The following is a 19,071-nucleotide window of genomic DNA, read 5'->3' on the forward strand; positions in this document are numbered from 1 at the left end:
GATATGGAGATGCACAAAGTCGCTTATTCATCTATAAAAAGCATTATGACTCTAAACCTAGAAGTTTTTAAAATGTACTTTTAAAGTAAACCTAATGGCATGGAGACAATTGAGTTTATCAGAGAGAAAATGCTAGAATTTGGGTCACCAATGAAATTGGTTGACAGGACAGGAGTGGTGAAAGAAAGTACTATTTATATAACATGTAATTGTCTTATGGGTTTGACTACCAGAAAACATGGTGATGGCCACTGTCTTAAAAAGGGGGAAAGGCAAATTCATGGAAGATAGGTCATTAAAGGACTGCTAGGCATGTTGCCTAAATGTATCTTCCATATGCAGAGAAACACATGAAGCTGAAACTGGTACACCAGAAAAATCTGGAAAGTTAATTATTATGAAACCACAGTACCCAACAACGTGTTGATGCTATATTAGTCAAACGCTTGATCTGTCTAGCTCAGTATTTTCTACTCTGGCAGGAGCACTCTTGGATCTCAGGTAGAAAAAGGTCTTTCCTAACACCTGTTATTGATTAATTGGTGATGCTGGGGATTGAACCTCGGACCTTCAGCTTGCAAAACATGTGTTCTGCCACTAAGCCATTGCCTCTACGCTAGTAGTACCAGATGCTTGGGGAAGGCACAATAGTTTGAGAAAGTTATTGACGTACTTTATTTGTGAGGCTTCTGGAGCAGCTGATTGGTAAATATGGAACGCAGGATGGTGGACCCTTGGTCTCCCTTAGTCTAATCTAGAAGTCAATATTATTGAGCATTAAGTGTACTTTGCGCTGGAAACAAAAGGGATAAAATAGTCAGTACTGTTGAGCATTAAATGTACTTCGGGCTGGAAACAAAAGGGATTAAATGGTGCTACAATTCCCACACACGCATACTGTTTTGTATCACCTCGGGAAGTTTTAGTTGCATATTTTTCTTTACGTATTGATCTTGTAGAATAATAAAATCTGTGAAGGGAAAGAAGGCATGCTGTTCCATTATTTGTCACCGTATTCTTCCTGAAATATAATTTATCTAAGCATATTGGGTGTATAATGTGCACAATCAGTCTGGAATAGGGTTGTCAGGTCCCTCTTTGCCACCGATGGGAGGTTTTTGGAGCAGAGCCTGAGGAGGGCGGGGTTTGGGGAGGGGTTTCAATGCCATAGAGTCCAATTGCCAAAGTGGCCATTTTTTCCAGGTCTCTATCGGCTGGAGATCAGTTGTAATAGCAGGAGATCTCCAGCTAGTACCTGGAGGTTGGCAACCTTAGTCTGGAAGATTGCCTGCACAAGTTCTATCGAAATGAATGGAAGCATCACAAGAATACCTTTGCACACCTCCAATTCGTTTCAGTTGAGTTTGTGCAGGAGAATTTCTCAGTGGCTTGTGCTCTACTAACTGGTGTGAATCTATTTAGTTAAAAGGGTCCTTGACCTCCACCCCCCACCCCACCCCCCGCAAAACTGGCTTCATATAGTTTGTTAGACATAGCTGTCCAGTTTCTGTTGTGCTACTTATTCTGGACTGCCTTGTCATAAGCCAAAAAAGTACAAATAGATTGTTCTTTTGTGGTATTGGGTACATCTGGTTCCCTGCTTGCAGGTATTAAAGATTTAAGGCCTAACTGTACATTTCAAAGTCCTGTGTCTTTCTGTTGGTGGGATTTGTGAGTACGGTGCTTGGAATTTAATTCCCAGGAGTGCAAGAGGAAGAGGGGATTTAAGCCTTCCACCTGTGCTGTTTTTCACATTTGGCTGTGTTGGGGAAACTTACGCGCATCTCATCAATACAAATAATTTTCTCCAAGAGAGTACATAGCATATACCCTGGCCTGTTTCCGGCTGGGAAAATGGCTGTAGGAGGAAGCTTACGACCCCTCTACCCTCACACTACAGCCATGATCTGAATCAGGCCCATTTGAACCTAGGAACTCCCAGTGCAAGGGTGGTCGACAGGACCACACATAGAAGAAGAAGAAGAAGAAGAAGAGTTGGTTTTTATACGCCTCCCTCTACCACTTAAGGCAGAATCAAACCGGCTTACAATCACCTTCCCTTCCCCTCCCCACAACAGGCACCCTGAGAGGTGGGTGAGGCTGAGAGAATGTGACTTGCCCAAGGTCACCCAGCTGGCTTCCTGTTTAGGAGTGGGGAAACAAATCCAGTTCACCAGATTAGCCTCTGCCACTCATGTGGAGGAGTTAGGGTTGCCAACCTCCAGGTAATAGCTAAGGTAAAGATAGTACTGGGCTCTTAAATGATTGCACAAAAACGTATATTAACAAATACAAAAGTGAAAGAGCTAACGTGTAACAAAGGAAACTTATCAAAAGTAGCCAAAGCTACTCCAATGACAACAACAATATGTACAAACACGCAAGCCAAGTGTAATAAAAATCAATTCATATGCCTTAAATTCAACTCAGAGAAGCTCAGTTCATAAGTCTCGTATTCCTTGGGGAAGAAAAACAGAAGGCAGAAGAGGGAGGTAATAGCAGAAGATCTCCTGCTATTACAACTGATCTCCAGCCGATAGATATCAGTTCACCTGGAGAAAATGGCTGCTTTGGCCATTGAACTCTATGGCATTGAAGTCCCTCCCCTCCAAAACCCCACCCTCCTCTGGCTCCGCCCCAAACCCTCCCACTGACCTGGCAACCCTAGGAGGAGTGGGTAATCAAACCCAGTTCTCCAGATCAGAGTCCACCGCTCCAAACCACCGCTCTTAACCACAACACTACGCTGGCCATGCACTAATACTAGGGTAACCAGGTTCTCTCTGGCCACTGACTGGGGATGGGGTGGTTAGGGTTGCCGGATCCAGGTAGGGAAAGTCCTGGAGGTTTGGGGATGGAGCCTGGGAAGGACAGGGACTGCAATGGACTATAATTAGGGTAGCCAGGTCCCCTGGCAGGGAATGGGGAGATAGGATTGCCAGATTCAGGTTGGGAAACTCCTGAAGATCTGGGGATGGAGCCTGGGGAGGATAGGGACCTCAGCGGGGTACAATGCCATGGAGACCATTCTCCAAGGCATCCATAATTTCCAGGGAAACGGATCTCTGTAGTCTGCAGATGAGCTGTAATTCCGGGGAATCCCCAGGTCCCACCTGGAGGCTGGCAGGCCTAACTAATACTAACTTTGTAATAGCTCTCTCTGATGTAATCGAGCATTAAAACGACAGCAACAGCACTTGTTCATTGGGTGCCTGGGGATCACAGGGCAAAAAGCTATTCTTTGACATTATAGATGGATGATTTATTTTCAGAGAAGGTCAGAGAACTGCTGTTGGCAACAGCTCTTGAAGAGGGCAGGGTTTGTGGAGGGGAGGAACTTCAATGCCATAGAGTTCAATTGCCAAAGCGGCCATTTTTCTCCAGGTGATCTGATCTCTATCGGCTGGAGATCAGTTGAATTAGCAGATCTCCTGCTACTACCTGGCAGTTGGCAACCCTAGGTGAGACAGCCCCAATTAGATCTTGAACTGGAGTTAATAACCACATGCAGTTCAACACAGTCTGTCTGGGAGGAGAAAACAGAACACGTTGCTCCTTTTTATCTTTCTTGCCGGGAGAGTCTCAGGGCAAAGGAACAGGGCTGTAGACAGGGATATGGGGGGGGGGGGGTGACGACTGCTGCTTTGTGTCAATTCTGTTTGTTTTTTAAGGAAATAACGTAAGCCTAAAAGGCCAATTTCAAAATGCTGTGAATGACCTATTCTTTTTTTTTTTTTAACTTTGTCAGTCCAAGCAATGGTTTTTATTTAAGTTTGTCAGTGACATCTCAGCCATCAGAAACATAAAATCAACTCTAACACATATGGATGGAAGACTGTTCTACAGGTGTTACTAAGTAGGGTTGCCAGCCTCCAGGTACTAGCTGGAGACCTCCCACTATTACAGCTGATCTCCAGCCGATAGAGATCAGTTCACCTGAAGAAAATCGCCGCTTTGGCAATTGGACTCTATGGCATTGAAGTCCCTCCCCTTCCCCAACCTCGCCCTCCTCAGGCTCCACCCAAAAAATATCCAGGTATTTCCCAACCCGGAGCTGGAAACCCTAATCCCTAATCAAGAGGCATTTGCAAGTGTTCGCAACCTCTTGCAAAATGAACAAATATGCATGCCCCCTGTTCTCTGCCTCATTCCTAAACCACATACCTTACCTTTTCAAAGGAGAAGAGGAATCACTGGCCATGGGGGACACTCTTGGAACAAAGTATAGGGCTTATCTTTCTTGCAGATTACCCTTTCCACACCTCACCAGCACAACATCCTGCTGTGGCTCATGGCAACTGTATTATAATAATAATAATTATTATTATTATTTTGCATTATCCCATTTCAATTTGGGAGTCCACAGAAGCCACCATTCCTATCATCAGTAGGTGGCACTTTGTGAACCATTTTGAGCTGAGCCCATAGATTTGCCTAATTTGAAGGGAGCTTTTCAAATGCTCCGCTGCTCCGAGTTTGTCATCATTACTGGTTACAATGACAGACGTCACTCACACATCTGAGTTGCAATAATATACAGTCTAAACCAAACTGGATTTCCATTTTTGTTTTGCAGCCCACCCTCAAAATGTATTAAGTGAACTTGCAGATTTCTGTGGGCAGCATAATTCCCTTTTGACTGTGGCTATTTCATACTGTAAGCATATTCAGGTTGCAGTTTCATGGCTAATCTGCCTTGCAAAGATAGGTATGACACTAGCAAAAATTTCCCATGTGTTTGTGTGCGCGTCCAGGAGGTTTTTGTTCCTCTTTTCTGGCCAGGGCAGAGATTAGGTTGTAAACCACAAAGAACCTTCGGCAAGTCACAATGGGACATCTCACTGATGCAACAACACCCACATTCTTGTTCTGTTGATTTCCTCTAGTAGTGTACTCAGGGATTGGTGAAACATTCCATGAAATAACAAGGCTCTCTAGAATTCTGTGGGTGGATTTCTGTGGAAATTTCAGAGGTGCTAGAAGATCCCAAGCTAAAAAAAGGAAAAAAAGAAAGCACCAACCAGACATAATGGTGTCACACTGGAGACTTCTCTGAGGTGTGTCAGAGTGCCAGAATGCCCACCAAGGATGTGATCAGTGTGCCCAGAAAACTCTACAAATGCTGCACGTTGCACAACTGATGAAATGTTAATCAGGGTGTTCTTAATGATTCTGGGACCATAAGAAAAAGTCAAGGATGGGGGACCAGAATCACTGGATGCAGTATGCTGGGCACACAAGCTCCCACAAGTCAGGTTAGGGTTCCTCAACCCAACTTACAGGCAAATGCGAGACCGGGAACTCATGTCCCCCAACATGGGTGGTTGATAGGGTGGTTGATAGGGTTGCCAGGTCCCTCTTCACCACCGGCGGGAGGTTTTTGGGGCAGAGCCTGAGGAGGGCGGGGTTTGGAAAGGGGAGGGACTTCAATGCCATAGAGTCCAATTGCCCAAGCGGCCATTTTCTTCAGGTTAACTGATCTTTATCGGCTGGAGAGCGATTGTAATAGCAGGAGATATCCAGCTAGTACCTGGAGGTTGGCAACCCTAGTGGTTAAAGTGGGGGAGGGCACTGCCCTATAGCTGACTGCTATCCTGGTTGAATGAAGCCACTGGGCAGCAGTGGGGGCTTCAGGGCAGCTCAGCTGTAGGGAGGGGGAAGGTCCTCCAACTGCTGTCTAGCTAAGCTGCCCGGAAGCTTGTAACTGTGACAGCTTTATGGTAGCAGCTGGGACAGCTGGCTGTATGGTAGTTGGTAGGGTTGCCAACCTCCAGGCTCTAGCTGGTGATCTCCTGCTATTCCAACTGATCTCCAGCCAGTAGACATCAGTTCTCCTGGAGAAAATGGCCACTTTGGCAATTGGACTCTATGGCACTGAAGTCCCTCCCCTCCCCAAACCCCGCCCTCCTCAGGCTCCATCCCAAAAACCTCCCGCAGGTAGCGAAGAGGGAACTGGCAACCTTAATAGTTGGTGAGCCCCCCTGCCGGGACCTGGGGCATCTGCCCTGCATGCCCCATGGTAGTTAAGACTGCCCCTGCCCTTCCTGCAGGCTGGAGTGGTGTCATAGATTATTACATGTTAAATTATAAAAATAATATATAGAATTATACATTATTTTATACATTACATCTAGAAATATGCACACACCTCTGTAAATGTGTATGTGCATCTAGTTCTGCAAGAAGCAAGATTGTAAGGTGGACTAGGACAAGCCCAGACTTGTCCTGCCTTTATATTTAGGGTTGCCAACCTCCAGGTGGTGGCTGGAGATCTTCTGCTATTACAACTGATCTCCAGGTGATAGAGATCAGTTCCCCTGGAGAAAATGGCCGCTTTGGCAATTGGACTCTATGGCATTGAAGTCCTTCCTCTCCCCAAACCCCACCCTCCTCAGGCTCCGCCCCAAAAACTTCCCTCCGGTGGGGAAGAGGGACCCGGCAACCCTATTTATATTAGAGATGTTCATTTTAAATTCAAAGGAATAATTCCATTATTTATTTGGGGGCCTGGTGAACTGATCCAGGTGAACTGATCTCTATGGCTGGAGATCAGTTGTAATAGCAGGAGATCTCCAAGGCTTCAACATTTGTTATCAGTTGATTATTTCAGACAATCTTGTTTCATTTCATTCCTGCTAAATGGCCATGGCCAAAATGAATGTAAATTAGATACTGGAATCTCCTTCCCTCTCCTCCAATATATTATTTCAATGCAAAGATGTGAAGAAAGACTTTAAGAACAGGTCGCTGTGACACTATATCATATTTTTTTTCATTGTTTTTCTCCTCAGGTGTTGTTCAGATGACTGAAGTGAAAGCCAAAGTAGGGGGGGTAGCTAAACTCCCTTGTGGTTATAACATACATTCAGACAATCCCCTGAAGCGCTACGGTGTCTACTGGCAAAAATTTGTCGGCAAAGGTCAAACAGACCAGGTAGCATTATCTTACTGGGAAGGCAAAAAAGACAAAATTGACCCCATTTACCAGAACAGAACCACAATGGACCAGCGGAATTTGACACTTTGGATCTCCTCCGTGAAAGTGTCAGATGAAGGCAAATACACCTGCTTAATACTAAAAGATCCTCTATATAGAAGAGAATTATACTTATCTGTGGAGGGTAAGTGATGTCTAGTAGCATGGTATCTTAAAACTACAGCAACACTTAATTTCCCAATCCTGTTAATTTGCTTTAGCCACAGTTGTACTAACAGTGAGTCAACTGTCTATCTGCCTAGACATGTTCAACTTACTAAATAAATAAAATTTAAAGTGTTAGAATTTCTAAGTCCAGTTCTTGGAATGAGAGCTGACTTAGCTGTGGCTAGAACATGACATGACAACAGAGGCCTATCTTTCACTTTCTGGGGCGTTTGAACATATTTTGGGTTGCCATAACCCAAACGCCATGGCATTTGGACATATTTTGGGTTGGACATCTTTGGACATATTTAGGGTTGCCAGGTTCCTCTTCGCCTTGGGCGGGAGGTTTTTGGGGCGGAGCCTGAGGAGGGCGGGGTTTGGGGAGGGGAAGGACTTCAGTGCCAGAGTCCAATTTTCCCCAGGGGAACTGATCTCTATCGGCTGGTGAACTGATCCAGGTGAACTGATCTCTATTGGCCTGAGATAAGTTGTAATAGCAGGAGATCTCCAGCTAGTACCTGGAGGTTGGCAACCTGGAGGTTGGCAACATATCTCCCTTTCCTCTCCAAAACTATTATTCAACTCCCCTTTTTCCTCTCAGAAGTGAAAGGGTGGGATTAAGAGCCATTTGAGGCAGTATTGGAGTTAGGACCGCCAACTGCACCTTGGACAGTTCCTGAAGATTTGGGAGCAGTCTCTGGGGAAAGCAGAGTTTGGGGAGGGCAGGGAGCTCAAAAGGGATATGATGTAACTCTAGATACTCACAAATGACAATAGAGTGGTAGGTACAGGCACATGATGATGAAGCAACTTTGCTTAACTTGAGCAGTTCTGATTGGTGTCTGGGTAGGAAACGTGGGAACCTTATATATGCAGCCTTGAATTGCATGCTGGAAGAAAGGCAGTGTATAAATGTAATCCTCTAGAAACTTCTCTTGCGTAAGTCATGATGGAATGAATCAGAGAATTGTAAGCAAGTGAAGGAGTGATTCGTAGTGGATTTTGCTCACTGTATGTTGTCTAGTTTTAGGAATGATCTGTGCTCTAAAATATGACTTGACAAACTGGGAACCTGCAAAAAAAAAATCACAGGGGAGAGGAAAATGATGTTCCACGCTGACCCCCACCTCTTGCATGCAGCTAATAGTGGAACACAAAAACGTAGTTGCTGTGTATGCGTGGGCGAGACACGAGACCGGAGAAGAAGTTCCAACAGCAACTACTTCATTAGTAAACAGGAACTAGAACTGAAGAACTGTGCCCACCGCCCTGGCTTATATGCCAACCCAGCCACTCGGGGCCACGCCCCTTAGGTCCGTGATTGGGCAGCTACAATTCAAAGGAACCAATAGAATGTGCAGGTGCAGGGACCTGGAGAAATCCAAGCTCGCCCCGCAGGCAGCTTCCCGCTGCATACATAACAGTAGTTGTGGTAAATGGCCTCAGTTTGGAACAACCCTCTTATTTGGGGATGGGTGGGTATTTATTTATGTTATTTATAGTCCACCTTTCTTACAAGGACTCAAGGCAGATTTCACAGGGTAAGTCAATTCAATCAACAGGGTGGGACATTCAATAAACAATGCAATAGGATTTGGGTTTCTGGAACCAACCAGAAATCTGAAACCAAACTGAAGAAAAGCATAAATATTAACATGACACATTAAATGATGTAAAAAAATTACATAGTAGGGTCCTACTGGCAGCAATTGACAGTATGCACTATACACTGTAGGATAGACCACAGTCCCTAACTCTTTACTCAAGTCACTTTCTGAAGTATTTTTGTTACTGTGCTGCTTTATTACCTATGTAGAAGATGGTTTAGCCAGCTCAAAATAGAATGTGAAAGGAAAAGGTGCTATTAATCCAGAATGTAATTAGGAAACTAGAGCAAATATTATGGAATCCTCAGTGAAACAGCAACATATAGATGAGAGGCGCTCATGTACATGCCATTTTGAAAGAGATGGGACTTGCTCTAAAGCATACTGTTCTTTAGGGTTGCCGACCCCCAGGTAATAGCTGGAAATCTCCTGCCGAAAGTGATCAGTTCACCTGGAGAAAACGGCCGCTTTGGCAATTGGACTCTATGGCATTTAGGTCCCTCCCCTACTCAAACCCCACCCTCCTCAGGCTCCTCCCCAAAAACCTCCCGCCGGTTGTGAAGAGGGACCTGGCAACCCTACTGTCCTTCCTGTGCAAGTCCTGTTAATTGAGGTGGGGCTTACTTAACATCACTTAGTATTGCTTAACATCACTCAAAAAGAAATGTTACTAAATGTTGATATTTCTTTTTTCTCTAGCTGACTTTAGCAATCCTATCATAAATGTGACTCGACATGCCTGCGGCTCAGCATTAGTGACACTGCGATGCTCTTCTTATGGGGGATACCCAAAGCCTAACATGTCTGGGCTTCTGAATAATAAGGAAGTGGAATGGACGCCTCATTCCGTATCTGACAACCAAACAGAACTCATCAATATTACCAGCGAGTGGGAGCACAATGTGACTGAAGATATATTTTTCCAATGCACAGTTTCTTATCCAGGTTTCAGTGCATCTGCCAGCTGCAGTAGGTTTCCCTCAGTCTTACCTAGTTGGTCTCATTCATCTGTAGAATGTAGTGATGCAGGAACATTTAAAGAAAGTGTATAGATCTTTCATATCAACCTTTAAATGCAGCATCTTTATTTGCAAGGGAGCCTTCTTTTTGGATTATTACCATGAAAATGACTAATACAATGTATCCTTACCGTATAAACAATAAGATTTCTAATGCCAGTTTATTATTCCAATTCAAAATATTTCGTTCAATAATGTTAAAACCTTCTCCTTTTTACACCTCTAACTTAAGTTTTATTAGCGGGAAAATGCTAGCAAAACATAGGAAGTATTGTCAATATTGAACCAAAACAATGAGAAATATTCACGAGATGAAATAATTCTGGGGGATGGTTTGCATGTTACTTTTTTCAGGTATAGCAGAGATTTGTCCTCCTTGGCTCAGAACAAGGTATTAATTCTTTCACCACTAGAAAATCAGTATTCATGTTTAGAAGATGAAGGGAAATTTAAAAATATTGGGGTAGCATAGTCATCATAAGGAGCAGGGCAGCTATTAAGGACAGGTTTCTGCAGAGAGGTACAAGAAGCACCACTAGCGTGGTGTAGTGGTTAAGAGTGGTGGAATCAAACCAGGTTTGATTCCCCGCTCCTTCACATGAGCGGTGAACTCTAATCTGGTGAGCTGGTTTTGTTTCCCCACTCCTCCACGTGAAGCCTGCTGGGTAACCTTGGGCTAGTCACAGCTCTCTCAGAACTCTCTCAGCCTCACCTACCTCACAAGGTGTCTATTGTGGGGAGGGGAAGGTGATTGTCAGCCGCTTTGAGACTCCTTAAAGGTAGAAAAAAGCGGGGGTATAAAAACCAACTCTTCTTCACCTATCACCGCTACTAACTTATCTGCCTACTGGTAGAATGGGGAGTGACGGTAGCAGTGAGAAGTTGCTCTGCTGTATTACTCACCCTCTTTCTCTGTGGAGTAGGATCCAGTGACTGCTCCTCCAGAGGCTCCTCATTAGTGTCTAATTTCTTGCTCACCCGTCCATTAGTTCTCTTGGTGAGTGACCGAGAGCGGCAACACTGAGGAAGGGGAGCAGTAGCTGCTGTACAAGGGAACAACGGCTACCCATGATGGACAGCCAAAACCTGGAATCAGCACCGATAAGGAGGTGGTGGTTGCCAACAGCTAGGCAGCTTTGAGACATAAGTAAGATCACGTACATACCAGTTATGTTCTGGGCAACAGTTGTTCTGGGCCCACTCACGATGTGGTTCCCATTCTTCATTATGGGTCTGGATTCTTCAGGACCATCTTCTACTCTTTTCCTTCAGCAATACCAAAGGAGTGCCCTGTGGTAAAACCTCCATCACACTGGATTATGATTGCTGTAAGCGTGAGCCTTGCCTGTGCTGTAGTGGTGGCGGCGCTGGCAAACATCCAACGTAAGTACAGATGACTTTGTGACCAGTGTTTTGAGAAGCTGATGGATCCTCCTCCCCACCCCACCCCCAAAAAAACTGAATCAAAAGTATTTCAGAGAAAATAGCATTTGGCTCAATTTCATTGTTCTCCATCTCCCATGTCCTATACCCCTGTCCATTAGAGATGTGCATGCATTTCCCAGTAAATGTAAAAATGAAATAAACATTATTTCATTTGTTTGAGTGACCACTGCCCCCCCCCCCCAGCTAGAAGGCAACAAGCTGATGACACTTTTCATTCATTGCCTTCCCCTGGAGCCTTCCTCCACCTCTACCCCGTTTTCCTCCTCCCCGATATAGGGTTGCCAGGTCCCTCTTCGACACCGGTGGGAGGTTTTTGGGGCAGAGCCTGAGGAGGGCGGGGTTTGGGGAGGGGAGGGACTTCAATGCCATAGAGTCCAATTGCCAAAGCAGCCATTTTCTTCAGGGGAACTGATCTCTATTGGCTGGAGATTAGTTGTAATAGCAAGAGATCTCCAGCTACTACCTGGAGGCTGGCAATCCTACTCTGCCAGCTTGGACTTACCACCCTGCAGATTGTGACTGTTGCTGGAAATGCCATGGCCAGCCAGGTGGGGAGCCAGTGGTTGGGACAGAAAATCTCTCGCTCTCTTTCTCTGTTTCCACAAGTGCTTAGATCACTTTTTCTTATGAGCATCCCAGGAGCAAAACCACAGTATATCCTGGGGAATGTAGTCCTCTGAGCACCTTATTAATAAATATGGAAAGAGATATGGTTACCAGCTCTGTGATGGGAAATACTTGGACGTTTTAAGGATGGAGCCTGAGGAGGGTTGGAGGGACTTCAAGGGGGTATAATGCCATAGAGTCCACCTTCCAAAGCAGACATTTTCTCCAGGTGAACTGATCTCTGCCTCCTGGAGATCAGTTGTAATAGTGGGAGATCTCCAGCCACTACCTGGAGGTTGGCAACCCTATAAAGCAGTGGTTCCCAACCTTTTTTTGACCAGGGACCACTAGGACTTTTTTGTTCGGTGCAGGGACCCCAAGGTTCAAAATAAAAATTCAGAGAATTTGAAAATAAACTTTAATCATAACTGTTAGTTAAACATTAAACTTAGAATAATATGTGAATATGTTTTTTTTATAATAGAGAACTTTTAATTGAAAAGATTAATTTATTATGGGTTTATAACTTTGTTTCGCGGACCTTAATTTAGTTCTCGCGGACCCCTGGGGGTCCGTGGACCCCCGATTGGGAACCAGTGCTATAAAGAGATATTTGCTTCTTACATGCCTGCATGCCTCCTCCCCCGCCCACAAGCTTGGCCACTGAACAGCTGCTGCAACCACAAACAATACATAAGGGGGGATTAGGAGAGTAGAAGCAACCAATACATAAGGGTTGGGTAGGGTTGCCAGCCTCTAGGTGGCTGGAGATCCTCTGGTATTTCAACTGATCTCCAGGTGACAGAGATCAGTTCCCCTGGAGAAAATGGAAGCTTTGGACAGTGGACTCTATGGGAAGAGATTAGTTCACCTGGGGAAATGGCCACTTTGGCAATTGGACTCTATGGCATTGAAGTCCCTCCCCTCCCCAAACCCCACCCTCCTCAGGCTCCACCCCAAAAACCTCCCACCGGTGGCAAAGAGGGACATGGCAACCCTACTGACCCTGCTCTTTTATTTGGTGGGTGGGGATTAATTTCCAAAATGAGTGACAGGGGTCAGTCCACCTCAAAGTCTTTACTTGAATCTCAGGTATGTGTGGGCACCATATGTTTACTCACGGCTGAACTAATTGCTACGTGCTGTGGTAGACCAACTGCTCTTAGTGAACAAGAAAACCACCGTGGGAAGGAGGAGTTCTCCACACCAGTGTGTATCTTTCTCCAATGGGTTTTCCCCTTCTGGGGATTTCTATCTTGTGTGTCCTTGAGGTGCAAGTGTTTCCTTTAGTTATGAGGAAAATGTACTTTTGCCATTGTTTCTCTTCTTTATTACTATTTTATGTGCTACCAGGCCAAGCCCCAGCACTGTGAGCTAAAAACCTTCCTCTCAATTAAGCTCTACTTATGATAGGAAACGGGGGTTGGATGAATTACCCACACAAGCCATAGCAGTGGAGAGATCTTTAAAAAAAAAAATACATTCACTCATTGCATCTGAAGAAGTGGGCTCTAGTCCACAAATGTCTGTGCTGGAATAAAATTGTGTTCATCTTTATGATGGATGTTTCATTTTGCTGCAAGCAATTAAAACTGCTTTCCCCTCTGGAATTCTCACCCTTTACAAATTCACCCAATTTGCAACTGGAGTTGCAGTTACAATAATTACAAATTGAAATGGTAAATTAAGCCATGCTTAAAGGCTTCACCTCATAAGCAGCAGATGACTTGTGCATTTTGCATTTTGCACTCGCTTAGCAATTAGGCTCCATGCAATGCCTTGGTTTTTCTACTTGGCACTGGGCTCAGGGGATTGGGTCCAGGCACAAAAGTAACAGGCGCAGCACTTGCAAATACTCACTACACAGATATCTAATAAACCTCTTCACGATTCCCCCCACCCCCACCATTAAACATGAATGACGTCATGTCTAGAATAAGAAAAGTTCTGCTCAGCAACAGTATTAACATCTCAAGTATGTGGGTGGGGAGGGGGGTAGGATTTCCAAGAGAGGAACATGAACAAAGTTCACAACACATTCCTGCTGAAGGTTGGGGATGGGGAGTATAAAAGGAAATTGAACATAACACACATACTAGGAATGAAGCTAATTAAATGGGGCTTCATGTCTTAGGAATGATGGGAACTAGTGAGGTTAAACTGACCAGAGCTGCACATGACAGTATCAGACCAAAAAAAAAAATCATGCAAATATAGATGTGGACTGGAACAAACCTTAAATATTGCAGGTCTTCTATTTGCTTGGCAAGCAAATCTTTAATTCCTTTGATCAGTCCCCCAGCAATCCATTTTTCCAGCCATATTTGCAAACTATCATTCAAGCATTTGCTTATCACTTGTCTGAATCAACTGGTATTTAAAGTTTACAAAAATGTTCTCTTTATACTAGGCTGCAAAAGGCATAGGTCCCTTTGCTGCACCAGATCTCATCAGCCAGTGGCAAGAAGTGAAGTCAACATGGGTGGTGCTCTGACACCCCTCCAGTTCTCCAGTGGGACACCATAAAAATAATCTTTCTGAACATACAAGGCTTAGAAGGTAAGGTTGTCCCCCTAACACGTTTTCCCTTGACAAAATAAATTACTTACATTGCATGATGGCAACATGTGGGTGAGGTGCCTTTATGGTAAGGGGCAGCAGGGCCCCGGCCGTATGCCCTGGATGTGTCTCAGGGGCTCGTGGGAGGGTTCAGGCAGTAGAGTGCCACAGAGACTACCCTCCTCCCACCCCGCTGGCTGCAGGACTAGGGTTGCCAGGTCCCTCTTCACTACCAGTGGGAGGTTTTGGGGACAGAGCCTGAGGAGGGCAGGGTTTAGGGAAGGGAGGGACTTCAATGCCATAGAGTCCAATTGCCAAAGCAGCCATTTTCTCCAGGGGAACTGATCTTTATCGGCTGGAGATCAGTTGTAAGAGCTGATCTCCAGCTAGTACCTGGAGGCTGGAAACCTATGCAGGACACCCCAGGCATTTTGCTCTTCCCAACTCTTTTCTCCTCACAAGCAAGCCCGTAGGCTTAAGGGACCTGGTAGATATTGAAAATACATGCACGTGCACATTTGCACACATATTTACTCCTCTCACAGGAGCCTGTCTGCTGCCACTGCTGCGTCTAGGGATGTCACCCTAAGTAAAATGTATCCCAATGAAGTGTGAGTTTGAGGTTCTCCTTAATTCCCATGTATGGTGCTGGATTAGGATCCAGGTCGTGGCACATGTAAAGAAGGGGCTTCAGCCTCCCCCCTGCACTATTTTCACAACCCGAAACAGTCTATGAGAGCACTATGTCCCTTGGGAGTACATGTAGTCTGCCCAATGGTGACCCCCCCCCCCCACACACACACTGTTTCAGGCTGGGAGTAAGGCTGAATCCCCTTCTCCATATGCACCTTTGTCCTGATCCTAATTGGGCAGCAGATGTGCAGGAATTAGGAAGATCCCACAACTCATGTGCAATTACTTAAGTCTGACACAGATTGGGGACCCAGTCCCCAATCTGTGTATTCAGTAAAGTACAAGGAGATCTCTCTTTTTGAATCTTTCCCCTATTGACAAACTATCATATCCACTCATTTTCTTGGTATTTCCTTGCACTGTGTCATTCAGGCAATGACCAGCGCAAGAAATACTTGCAGCACACAAGAAGCTGCCTTATACTGAATCAGGCCCTTGATCCATCAAGATCACTCGGACAGGAAGCAGCTTTTCAGGGCCTGTTAAGAGGTTTTTTGCATCACCTACTACTGGGGTGTGCATCAAAAAAAAAATCAGTAAAATTTGAATTCAGGTATATTGGACCCTAAATTTTTCAGGATTCTCACACCCTTTGTCATGCTAGAACTTTGCTACTTCCTAGGCTGAAGCCACCAAGACTGTGAGTTGCTTATGCATGACTTCCTACATGGCATTTTACACAACTTTTGCTTGTCCTCAGATCACCTCTTCTGTATTGGGATCCAGCATTTGCTCTGCAGACTCATTTGCGAGTTGCGATTTTGCTGACGGAACCAGAAGGACATTCGACTGGACTTAGAAGGACTTGGGAGTAGGAGGTCAGCCCTGGGTACTGCATCCTTAACTCTGCAGTACATCAGCAGAGCCCATGCTGATCTACAGCTAGGCCAAAGCAATCCTGATCTTTGCTGAACAAGCCCAGTCTCACCGTTGAGGAAGATCCTCAGTAAGAGGATGTGTTTAGTGAAGAGACGGGACATTCTCATAATCCGTAGCCATTCCATGCCATCAACAGTAAAATGGAATATACCAGTACAGCTGTGAAGTTGGTTAGGTTAATATTATTGCCTGCTATGTAGGGAAAGTCTCTTCTTTTTTTTAAACTCCTTGGCAGTGCCCCTAAACGCAGCTTGCATACAACTTATTCTTACATCTGTCTTTACGTAGAACGTATGGAGCCCGCACAAAGTATTCAGTGAGGGAAGGGATTTCTATCAATAGAGCAGGATGTTCCTGCCCCCCCCCCCAAAATGTTCATGCTGGGGGACAGGGAACAATCAGGAAGGTCCTGAAGTCCACCGCAGGAGGTGAAAATCATCTGACCCTTCCAGTATGAGGAAACCTCTGCTGGATCCAAACCAAAACAAGAAAATAAGCTATATTTGCTTTTGTAATATTTTCACTTGTCCCTTTAAAAGGGATAAATATGGAGATGTAATTACAAGTCACAGTAGTTGGGAGATACTGCTTCCACATTGGCTATGAGTATTTTTGACATTAATTTGTGTTCGTATGGGGAGGAAGGTGTTTGGATTTCCATAGCTTCAAGCACACCTAACTGTTGAATTGTGTTCTCTGGATTAAACATGATACTAATGTAATAGATGGCAGACAGAAAGTGGTAAAGTCTGAAGGCTGGGATGGGGGGAATGGCATGAGTGAACTGTGGTACCACAGTAGAGAAGCTCAAAACAAACATTAGACAGGCCTCTCAGTAATTCTCACACGTAACATGCCTCTCAATGTCCACAATACCATTGAGGTTTACACCCCATGTTACCTCATGATCTAGTACCCTTTTTAATTTGGAAGGGGAAGGTGATCTCCGCTTCCTGCCCCCATGGGTACTTCAGCTTTGGTACTCTACGTTCTATTAAGCCTTTTGTATGTTAATTGTACTCTATAGACAAACCACAAAACAATACTTGAAACAGTTTTGTGAGCCAATGCTTCTCTACACAAGCTAGAGTGCCACTGTTTTACCAGCCTGCCCACATTTGTCCTGAAGCAACTGACAAATCTATGTATTTCTCTAGCAAATGTTCTCTTTATTCACACCTTTATACCACATGCTGTTTACACGACCATCTTAAGGTTATGAGACTTGAAACCAGTCATATTTCTAGGAATCATTGACTTCGATTCATATTATTGTCATTGAACATCGAGTTAAATCAGAGGTTGTGTGAGCAATCTTGCATAAAGGTTTTAAGCCACACAACTTTTTGAATTTGACCAAGGGCTGCTTCACTCATTGAGGAACAGAAGTTCCCTGTCATGCAACATTACTACCTTTGATTTCACCGCTGAATTCCCTATTGGAAAGTGGCTATGTGAAAATCCCTCTCCGACATCAAAGCTTACCTTTGAGATGGTGATCCTTGATATGGGTTGTGATTTTTCTTGCAGGGACGCTTTCCAATATAAAACACCCTTCCCTCTCTAAACTCTTGGGAACTGTTTCTGATCAGTTCCTTTCTGTTTGAAGCAGCACAATTTTTTTCTTACAAATTCCCCAAAGAATATTTTCTGGACAAGACATAATCTTAAAAATAATGACAGAAATCCAGACAATCATCAGCCGAGTGCAGAACTGATCTTTACCTCTCCTTACTGCAGTTCCTCAGTCCCCCCAAAAGCCACCGGGGGTTCTCAGGAGCAACATGGGGTACAGCGTGGAAAGATGTAGTGAAAAATGGGCTCATCCAAAACAAGCACCTGAAAGTGCTGGAGTTGTTTCTGCCGATTCTCCCATCACAGTCTTCCCATTCCTGGCCCAGAACAAGCACAGCAGAATGTTTCCAAGGATGCCCGACTCAGAGAAACAGCAGCAAGAAGGGAGAGATAACATCCATTCTCTGTATCCAGGCTTGTGTCTCTCAATTTCAGATTGTGTATATTTATTAAGCAGCACTCTTCAATAAAAACTGTAATTATGCCAAGGCACAATATACTCTAGCATTAGTGCTCTTCACCAAACCTTCTCAAATTGTATGTCTTCAGGCTGTGGTTGCCTTTTTATATTTTTATGCAGACGTAACTATAAAGGAAGGTTAAATTTCAATCTTGAACTTTATAGAAAATGTAAAGCATGTTTATGCCTGTTCTTACTTTTCATGGAAATGTCTGCAATTAGTCTCCATAAAACTTTTCAGTGTGCTTAAGTTATAAGTGAATTGTTTTCAATTTAACAGTTTTATTTTGGATTGATACAATTAAAGATGGAAAGCTTAACCATGTCATTTTGTGGGTTCCTCCCCGATAGCACAAAAAAAAGAGAAAAAAAAGAGCTAGGAGAGCATGAACAATCACTAAAAGTTATCTAGGGGCCAGTTCACACAACCTGTGACTACATGTGGTTGATTGATTCCCTCCACACACTCACCTCTCTCTCTTTCCCAATGTTTGTGGCAAATGGCTCATGGGCATCATTGCACAAAAAGCTTGTTTTGTACACTTTTAACACAACCCAGGCCAAAATATTTACACGTGTCCAAGTGAGCAGTTTAGCATAAGTTTGACTAGTCAGGTAACCGTCCCCCCAATGAAAACAGCCAACTATGTGATCATTTGTGGTAAGAAAGAGGACCATATGACATTATCGTCTAGTTTCCCAACTACACGCTAAATATTGTTTCTCTCAGAGTTGCCAAACACTTTTGCGACAAATCCTTTCACATCTCATAGAAATCTAGGCCTCTCATACCAAAGAGCTAGTAACTTTCACAGAGGATGTTATGTTTTATACTGCAGAAAAACCAGACAAATGTGCCTTGGAAATTCAGAGTTGTGCACAATGATATATTGATAGATACCCCAATCTATTGATATATCTGTTGACTGAACACACAATAGCACCATAAGAACAGTTATGCAATACTTAGAACAGACTTGGGTATCGTGAAGATATCTGGGTTTGAAAAAGAAATCTTGAAGATGTTTTTGGCAGTGGAGTTGGGAAATGTACAGAAAGGAGCACCCTGCAAGCTTTCATTCT

The 19,071-nt window shown here is 44.3% G+C and overlaps 1 protein-coding gene across 1 annotated transcript; it reads left to right on the forward strand.

Moving 5' to 3' along the window:
• Positions 1-5,197: 5,197 nt before the first annotated feature.
• CD80 (CD80 molecule) lies at positions 5,198-17,560 on the forward strand. The gene is made up of 5 exons (XM_056858196.1): positions 5,198-5,255; positions 6,792-7,121; positions 9,451-9,720; positions 11,043-11,153; positions 17,484-17,560. Exons 1-5 carry the CDS (start codon positions 5,198-5,200, stop codon positions 17,558-17,560), a joined length of 846 nt encoding a protein of 281 aa, XP_056714174.1.
• Positions 17,561-19,071: the final 1,511 nt, after the last annotated feature.

This window comes from Euleptes europaea, chromosome 12 (assembly GCF_029931775.1).
Source record: "Euleptes europaea isolate rEulEur1 chromosome 12, rEulEur1.hap1, whole genome shotgun sequence".
NCBI classification, from domain to species: Eukaryota; Metazoa; Chordata; class Lepidosauria; order Squamata; family Sphaerodactylidae; genus Euleptes; species Euleptes europaea.

What these genes read in the sequence shown, in the direction of transcription:
- CD80 (XM_056858196.1), top strand. Translation starts at nt 5,198, where the DNA reads ATGGGGGACCAGAATCACTGGATGCAGTATGCTGGGCACACAAGCTCC. An exon ending in CACAAGCTCCCACAAGTCAG is followed by an intron (nt 5,256 to 6,791) that starts GTTAGGGTTCCT and finishes TTTTCTCCTCAG; the next exon opens with GTGTTGTTCAGATGACTGAA. An exon ending in ATTATACTTATCTGTGGAGG is followed by an intron (nt 7,122 to 9,450) that starts GTAAGTGATGTC and finishes TTTTTTCTCTAG; the next exon opens with CTGACTTTAGCAATCCTATC.